We start from the raw sequence: 8,514 nt of genomic DNA, 5'->3' as shown, positions 1-8,514 counted from the left end.
ATTTTGTAAATCTGATGAAAATATGTTAAAATCAAGCAAGACAGCACAGGTTTTGAGTCACTTGTCCACTTTAATGAGTCTCTGTGATGATGAATGTCCCAGTTGAACAGCTCTTAAATGTGTCCTATCAATGCCACCTTTTGGCAACTGAAATGTTACTTCTTATAACAATACTCTATATAAATGTGTGTATATATATATATATATATATGTAAATATATATACATACACACACAGTTTTCACACAGTAAAAATCCTCAATATAATTTCGTACACATGGTCAGTGATATGTAATACTTAAAACTTTTGTTTTTTTTGTTGCAAAAAAAAGAATATTCGGTACATCAAAGTAAAAATGATAATGACTTAACATAGTTATTATTAGTTAACATAGTTTTCAGCATCAAGTCGTAAATACACAAAAGGACATCGCTGAAATCCACCGGCGTGTAACTGTTACGTCACGCGCGGCTCGTCGTCAAGATTTTTTGTTTCCTTTCACATTGAGCTGCTGACCGCACGTCTCAACGGACGTCCACGCGATCAGGTTACATTTGTGACAGGCAGGTTTTTCAGTCTCGCCTGTCACCCGCCATAATTAGAAGCGCAGCTGCATCGCAGCAGGTCACATAATACTTACTGCATGTGTCAGGATTTAAATAGTTTGTCACACTTTTACAGCGTCTTTTCCTTTCTTGAGTGGACTATGCTGCTGCTCCTCCGTCTCTCGAGATGTGATGCATGTAATGCCCTGTGATGAGCTTGAGATGTCCCAGACAAAAAAATGCCCTGATATTTATTCAGGTGACAGGAAAAAGAAAAGTACTTTCATGACCAGACTTTAACATTAAGCTGCTAAAATGAACCTCTCTTAGCCTAAGTTGACTCTAAAATGGTTGCTTGTCGATTCTCAGTATATTCAAGTCATGTGCGCACGTCTTCGCAAGTGGACCAATCATGTGCTACCATGATAACATTGTGCGGCAAAAATGTTCATTTTTAAATAATGAATGGTATCTAATCGCATGAAAATGGGAATTAAAGGTCCAGTGTGTAACATTTAATAAGGTTAATTATAAAAATTGAGCACACAGAGTGTGTAATAATTTGGTTTACGTAGCCTTAGAAAAGTCATTTGTATGTACTTAACGCAAGGGCCTTGCTTTCAGGAGGATGCCATCTCGTGTTGACGTGTTTGTATAGCAGCCTGGAAAAAAAAAAAGCCAGAGCTTGTGTTTCACTTTCTGAAGCAGAAGCTTAATGTGCAAATAAAGAAAAAAGGCCACTGTAGTTCCCAGATGAGCAACTCAAGTTAATTCTTACACACTGGACCTTTACGAGCAGGACTCTCAATCTGTTCAAGCGCAAAAAGCCTAAAATATTCTAAATATGCACATTGTTTAGAGTTGTTTTAGGGTTTTTTTTGTCCTTACAAAAAAGGTGAGAGGGAAGCTGAACACAGAAACACCAGGAAGTTGCACTCTGGCACTTTTCACGTTTTTACCCTAGGCCAGCAGGGGTACAGGTGTGAGGGACAATACATCAGGAATATCTACGTCCATCCTCTCTTGCTCGAGAACATGTGAGTCTGATTGGGATGGTGGTGGTGGTGGGGGGAGGGGATTGGTGTTAACAGGGTGGAGGCGTTGATCAGTTACTCTGGTTGCCGACCGGAGGGAACTCGTTCTCGTCGTCCAGACAGATGGGGCTCTCGGCGAATTCGTGCTCTGGAATAACCTCGCCCTTCTGGGCTCCGCCATCTTCAGAGTAACCTGGGAAAAGAAGTTAGGAGGCAGTTGTAGCTGAATAAATTTAAAAAATATTTATTAATTTTATTGTTTTTAATATTGTAAACACATGCATTCATTTTTTTTAAGAATTTGAAAGTTTATGGGTTACCCGTTGTAGCAGGTGGGGGCTCTAATTAGTGATGCACACGACGAGCACTAAGCTACTGAAGCTAGTGTTGTGATTCTCCCTGTCCTCTAATGTGTTATAAAACTGATTTATCCTGCTATAAGCTGAGTGTATAAGGGATGATAGTAATTGCCAGCACGTTTGTGAGTGTTATTGAGTGTGTGTGTGGGGGGGGGTGTATTTCTTCCACACTTTTATTTCAGTAATTGTTATTAAATGTTACAGCTGCAACAGATTAAGTCCATGTTTAAAGCAACAAGTTAACTTTTATATGTATTTTTGCTCATTGTTTTCATATTATTGTGCATTCATTTTACTTATGGCAGCACTTTCCAGCTTCAAAAATGTCACGGAGACGTGGATAATCATTTATTTAAGTGTTTCCTTTGCTTTGGTTGTTGACATTTACATTCATTAGCCTAAGTACATTGATTAAATCTAGTTTAATTTTGACCAGCTTAATAAGTTTACATATGGCAATCCCACACATTTTAATTTGTAGATAATGAGTATAATAGTCTTTCATAATACAACACTTGCTGAAAATAAGTTTTTCCTGCATTGATTCCTATTCATGTCCTCGTCCAAAAAATACAATTATATTTTACACTCACCACTAAATTGAGTGTCCTGTACTTAAGAAAGTGGCTGGTAAGTGTTTGTAAATATGATAATCTCATACTCATAGGAATAATTAAACCAACCTTTATGATTTTTTTTTTTTTAAAGAGTATTTCTGATATTATTGGCATGTGCATTTAAAAAATGTTTATGATTGGCTTTACCCATGAGGGTGGTGGAGGAGGGCGGGGTTGAAGGAAGCGCCACAGTGGCTGCGTACGATTGGCCGGCTGGTTGAGGAGAGGCGTCCTGTGTCAGCTCTTCATTCTCTTCTACCTGCTCCTCGCTGGAGTCAAACAACCTGCAGGAAGTAGACGGAGACTTAACGACAAGACACCAGACCCACAGTGATAACACAAACATAGAACAAGGAGGAGTTAGGTTAGCTGCTCTAAATAATAGTCAACTGAATCATATCTATATAAAGCAGCATATTCTCCTACATTATCAGCTACACACACATATTTATACTCACCTGTGTTTTTGGACAAGGACACACTCGCCTCCATCTTGTGGATCCACGTTATAGACGTAGAGAAATCCGTCCGAGGACGCCACCAGCAGGCGAGGGAGCTTCTGAATCCTGAATCAGAGGTGAAAAACATGCAGGTGTTGACAAACATCACTCTCTCTGTGTATGTATCTTTGTGTGTCACTATATTTGCTGTACATTGCCAGGGCGCAGATGTTCTTCAGGCCGAACATGTTGAGGCGAACGGTCGCGAAGGCTCTGTCCTGATGCATCATGTCTGACACCTGGGCGGGCAAGTAGGTGCTGGCTGCAGTGAACATTTTGCCCACATATGCTGACCATGTGGGAGACTCCTCCTCTTGACTGTAAAGAAATGATTAGGATTAAAAGACTAAAAAAGTCCAGTATGTATGAATTAGTGACATCTTATGGAGCTAGTAAGCCACCTCAAATGTCACACAATGGAATTTCACATGGTGAAATGCTGAAAGTGTTGCATTGTTTTACATCAGAAATACAGCAGATGTCGCTAGTCGTTCAATGAATTGTCCCAAGTGAAGGTTCAGAAAATGAAATTTGAAATACGGAGTAATTATGTATTGCTTTAAGAAAAATCACGTATATAAGTAAGTGGGTTCAAAAGTAAATAAATTTTTACTTGAATGACAGTATCTTCAAAACCACCACCAGCATTATCTACAAACTTCCTTCATGATGTAGAAACAAATACGAGTGTTTTACCTGGGGCTGTGCTGCTCCAGTTTAAAGATATGGACCGTCTCTGTGTTGCTGGACGCGCAGAGGAACTGGGCATCAGCACTGAAGGACAATGAACTGATGCTAACATACCTGACGAACAGAAGGAACAAAAACACAAACGGTTCAGAAAACTCTGTAAATAGAAATGTATACAATTGGCCTATACTGTACGTGAACTGTATTGTCTTTTGTCCATGTTTTACATGAGAATAAGCAGTAAATTAAATGTGAAAACGTGAGTGCTGACCTCTTCATCCCTCGCCGGAATTCAAACAGCCTCTGTCCCTCAGGAATGCTGAAGACTCTGATCACAGTTCCCTGTGGTGCAGAAAATGGTAAGACTCTTGTGAAAGGTGGTGGTCGTGTTGTGGGTTTTGGTGGATATTTATTACTGTATATATGAAAGATTGATCACCTTCTCTGATGCGCTGGCCAGTTTGGTGCCAGAGGCGTTGAAGGTGAGAGCCGCCAGTGGACTGTCATGGGCCTGAATCAGTGTCACCGTGCTCTAAAGGACAGAAAAAAGCATTTTTCTAGTGACTCTACTTTTTTTAATGTCTCCACTGCATTGTTTTTGCATTTGTCTCACCAGGTTGTTTGCATCGTAGATGGTGATCTCTCCGATGGTGGCACTGCCAGGGTACGCCAGGTATGAGTTACCGTGGTTGACGGAGAGCGCGCAGAGACCTACGACGGGAGAAAGCAGGACACTTTAGATAATTGGTCAGCATGTAAGTTCGGCCTACGGCCAATTTTATCCAAGCAGCTGATCTAATATAAATGTTGTGGTTGCTAGTGTCTTAAAACGTCTTCAGTCAGAGACAAAATACATTTGTGAGCTGCCTTATGGCCTGGTGACAGTGTGGGCGTTGTCTTTAAACACCAACTTTTAAATCTTATAATGATGCAAAGAATAAAATGTAAAAAAAAAATGCTCTAAAACTATATATTCCCTTTTCGAACTGTGACTAATTATGTGCATCATTTCAATTTTGAGAATAACTGCTTAAAGTTTGAGCCGAACATATGCTAATAGTTATTTTAAATATTGACTATTTTACTCTCCAAACCTGTAAAACCTAATTTAATTTCTAAGAGATGTTTGGTAAATTAGTTACAACTTACCTTTATGCACCTTATTTTTTTATACTATACACTTTTTTTTATATTATTTCTTAAGTAAAAGCCTTAAAGTATATGACATTTACTGTGCTTAAGTGATATAAAGTTTTAGAAGTAAAAGTATTAAAAAAGTGAGAAGTTGGGATTGAATTGTCTTTGAACTGGAATGTTGTGGGTTAAATTCCTGGCTCTGCTAGTCTATACGTGTCCTTGAGCAAGACACTCACACGTACCCATTTGTGTGAATGGGTACGAAAGATGTGTGAATGGGTGAAAACTAGTGTAAAGCAGCTCATCAAGACTAGAAAAGCTCTATATAAACACAGACCATAATACCAACTCTTCTTCTTCTGATTTTATTTGGTAGTAACGACCAACAAAGATAGATAGAGGAAATGTAGTGAATTTTGTACTTAAATGGAGTAAGGAAGTATTTGTACTTGGTGACAGTACAACACCGTGTGTGACAGAATTGTGGTTACCTGACAGGTTGGTGGGTGTGTTGAGCAGGGTCTTGAGTAGTTTCATGTCTTTGATGTTGTGGATGTAGATGGACTCCTCCAGACAAACCACCAGCCGCTGGTGGAGACAGTGACACAGAGATTAGTGTAACAGCGAAAAACACGACGGCTCCGTGACACGGGTGTCCACATGTCCAGGTCTGTGTCGTCATGCCGCTCACCTGTCTGTTGAGCCTGACGGAGAGGATGTTGTTGGAGTAGCTGTAGTTACAGATCTCCGTGCCCTTCTTGAAGTGGTAGACGTTCATTCGCCGTGGCATGGACAGACTGACCACCACCACCAGGCTGCTGGAGAACAGCCGCTCCACGATGTACACGTCTGGACATTCAACTGCAAGAGGAGACAAGAGGTGTAACCCTTTTAGCGTTTTTTTTTGGTGTAGAAAACTTTTTTCTCTCCCCGCACCTTAATTTTATTTCGTTTCCCTTTCTATTGTATTCAGGTTTCCCACACCTTTTGTTGACTTAAAATTCAATGACTTTCCAGGATCAATTCCCTCAAATTCAAGGACAGAATGTTCCGACACGGCTTAAGATGGGAGGGCAACTTGTAAGAGCGTCTTCGCCCATGGCGTCTACTTTTATTGATTTGCAGCACGCTCTGCATCTGGAGTGAATGTCCTTGGGATCTTGGTCAAAGCCAGTGTTTGTACAGACAGAGATCTTGAAATTTTAATTTCCCAGGCATCAAGTCGTCATTTGCTCTCTCTTTGCTGAACGTTACTCGCTTGTTGTTCTGAGTGGAATCTCACGTCAATCTCTTTGTCTCTCTCACGTCACGGAGAGAGACAGTGGAGAGTGCTAGTAATTATGACTTGATGTTCGTTCTGCCTAGGCCTGCGAAGTCTACGTATATCAAGCATTGAAAGGCAACAGTAGGTGGTGTGTCGCAACAAACAAGGGAGACATTTATCTAAATATCAACTGAACTTCTTTCTTGCACATTTCAATGACCCATGTCTATTTAGGGCAATTTTCAAAGCTTTCAGAGGCCTTGAAGTGTTTTCCCAAATATACAAACTCAAGGATTTCAAGAACCTGTAGGAACGCCGTGTATTGGATTTCACCTTTTTATCTTGCCGATATCCAATCCGGTGATTTTTAAACCGATACTTATATTAACTGTATTAGCGACTAATTCCTACCAGGAACCATCCAGCACTACCACCGTCAGTTACAGGAGCTTTGCTGATGGGACATGTACTCTCAGAGTAACGTAGAAACAAGCATAACGTCCATTTATTTCCTACCTCCTTCATGGATACAGTCCAGTTTGTCCACAGCGGTGACTGAGAAGAGTCGGTAGCCAGTCTTGGTGCCCACAGACAGAGAACTACGATAGAAACACAGCACACACCATCTAACCAACCACATTCACATACACCTTTAAGGTGTACAATACCACACTAACACAGCACAGTGCTAGCTGGTTGTCTCTGCACCAGGGTGCAGTTTTACATTGTATAAGTAGAGATAAGAGACATGAGATGAAGCAGTTACCTGCGTTCACTTCCTGACTGGTGATGCCTCGACTTCTGGCTGAAAACAAAAGGCTTTAGTCTCAGCTTTCTCTCATCGTTTGCTCTCCCTTTTCATTGTTTTTGTTTCTTGTCGAAAGTATTTTAATGAAACTAAAACATGCAGAGGAGAAGGCCACCTGTTTACACCAGCACATGTAAACCAATGTAGCGGAAAGTTTGTGTGTGTGAGACGGTAAATTTATGAGCTGTTGATTTCTATTTTGAGGTGGCATGAGAGTCCCAGGGCGCCCCATTAGCCTTAGGCCCTCAAACTCCTTTGAAACGTCACTGCATGAGGCCTAAATGTGTTAAATCCACAGTTTAAAGCTGTGTCAGTTTTAACACAGGTCACTAACGTATGTGAAAGTGCAACAGGCCTAAAAAGATTATCACAGTGGCCTAATTCACGCTCAGCTGATCTAGAAGTTTTACACGAGGCATTTAAACGCTTGTAGTTTAGGTTTGGACGCACAAAACAACAAATTACACTGTGTTTTATTGCGGTTTTGACAATAATAATACATCAACACTCAAAGGAGACTGAGTTCAAGGAGGGCCGGAACCGCAGGTCGCTTACGTGGTGTCCTGGTTAAACGAGGCGCAGATGAATCCTCGGTCCACTTCTGCGAAATCCGGTAAATCCTGGGGCTCCATCCGGACCGCCGGAGTGTCGCTGCTCTCAGTGGGACGAGGTCGGAGGCCTTTCCTTGGGCTCGGGTTGATCCCCCCGCTTCCCCTCCTCTGCTCCCGGACTCCAGGCGCCACGCTCACACTCTTCGTGGAGGGGGAACGTCCGGGCAGACTGGCTCAGGTGTGACACATCGCACACCGAGCGAACTGTCCCCGAACCCGGACACAACAAAACAAACGCCGCGTCCTCCTCCGCGTGATGATGGCACGTCCACGGTGTTATTATTGTGTTATTAACTTTCTATGGGTCGACACTGCAAAACAAAAACAGCTGATGGGAGGATGCGTCACCGCGAGCTGCAAGGCGATTGGACTGCGCTAACACGTCGACACGTCCTTTCCGCCATTTTGATTGGGTTCGCTTCTCACAGCGTCCCGTCGATTCAACAGCACAGCTGTCAATCGAATTAGGGCCGCCTGCTTTGAGAATTACGCCCGCTGATTGGCCAATTTTACTTTCAGTCTCGTCACGAGGAATTGTTTTGAAAATGTCATTGGATAAGAGACGCGCATCAAGTTTCAACGACCTCGAGAGCGATGTCGAAAGATTTTTGTTGTTCGACAAATATTTTTAAAGTTCATTATGTTTGTTTTAAATTAAAACTTATTTTAAAGGCGAAACTAAACACGAAGATACAATTGTTTTGTTACATTAAATTACATGAGAAAATGTTTAGTTTTATTAGAAAATAACAGTTGTATAACAAATACACAAATATAATAGGATACAATAGTGTGAAAAATAATGTTTAAAACAAAATATTATGTAGTATTACACCATATTTATAAGATATATTAAAATAGCAATGTACAAATATTACAAATAAAGTTATGTAAAATATTATATAAATAAATACATATCATTAAACTGAATCACTGTCAGTCAGTCATC

At 40.9% G+C, this 8,514-nt stretch overlaps 1 protein-coding gene and 1 long non-coding RNA gene across 4 annotated transcripts; one reads left to right on the top strand and one right to left on the bottom strand.

Moving 5' to 3' along the window:
* Positions 1-50: 50 nt before the first annotated feature.
* LOC122759274 (WD repeat domain phosphoinositide-interacting protein 1-like) lies at positions 51-7,911 on the bottom strand. Of its 3 annotated transcripts, XM_044014021.1 has the most exons (13): positions 7,510-7,911; positions 6,913-6,951; positions 6,663-6,745; positions 5,574-5,743; positions 5,374-5,470; positions 4,359-4,456; positions 4,185-4,277; positions 4,017-4,087; positions 3,752-3,859; positions 3,209-3,373; positions 3,014-3,121; positions 2,703-2,839; positions 51-1,772 (listed from the first exon to the last, which is right to left on the bottom strand). In XM_044014021.1, the coding sequence occupies exons 1-13, from the start codon at positions 7,584-7,586 to the stop codon at positions 1,651-1,653; spliced, it is 1,368 nt and encodes a 455-aa protein (XP_043869956.1). In that variant the 5' UTR covers positions 7,587-7,911; the 3' UTR covers positions 51-1,650. The 3 variants fall into 3 exon arrangements, with proteins under 3 accessions (XP_043869956.1, XP_043869957.1, XP_043869958.1); XM_044014022.1 differs by lacking the exon at positions 6,913-6,951; XM_044014023.1 differs by lacking the exon at positions 51-1,772 and having other exon boundaries at positions 2,795-2,859.
* LOC122759277 lies at positions 2,859-4,008 on the top strand. Its single transcript, XR_006358249.1, has 3 exons — positions 2,859-2,919; positions 3,031-3,132; positions 3,217-4,008. It is a non-coding gene; the product is annotated as an uncharacterized LOC122759277 (long non-coding RNA).
* Positions 7,912-8,514: the final 603 nt, after the last annotated feature.

This window comes from Solea senegalensis, linkage group LG18 (assembly GCF_019176455.1).
Source record: "Solea senegalensis isolate Sse05_10M linkage group LG18, IFAPA_SoseM_1, whole genome shotgun sequence".
NCBI classification, from domain to species: Eukaryota; Metazoa; Chordata; class Actinopteri; order Pleuronectiformes; family Soleidae; genus Solea; species Solea senegalensis.
This window is presented reverse-complemented; position numbering and strand designations above follow the sequence as displayed.

Coding starts and splice junctions, on each gene's coding strand:
- LOC122759274 (XM_044014021.1), bottom strand. CDS start 7,586: ATGGAGCCCCAGGATTTACCGGATTTCGCAGAAGTGGACCGAGGATTC. Junction 4,088..4,184: donor TGGCCAGCGCATCAGAGAAG/GTGATCAATCTT, acceptor TCTGCACCACAG/GGAACTGTGATCAGAGTCTT. Junction 1,773..2,702: donor CTCCTCCACCACCCTCATGG/GTAAAGCCAATC, acceptor TTCTTTTCCCAG/GTTACTCTGAAGATGGCGGA.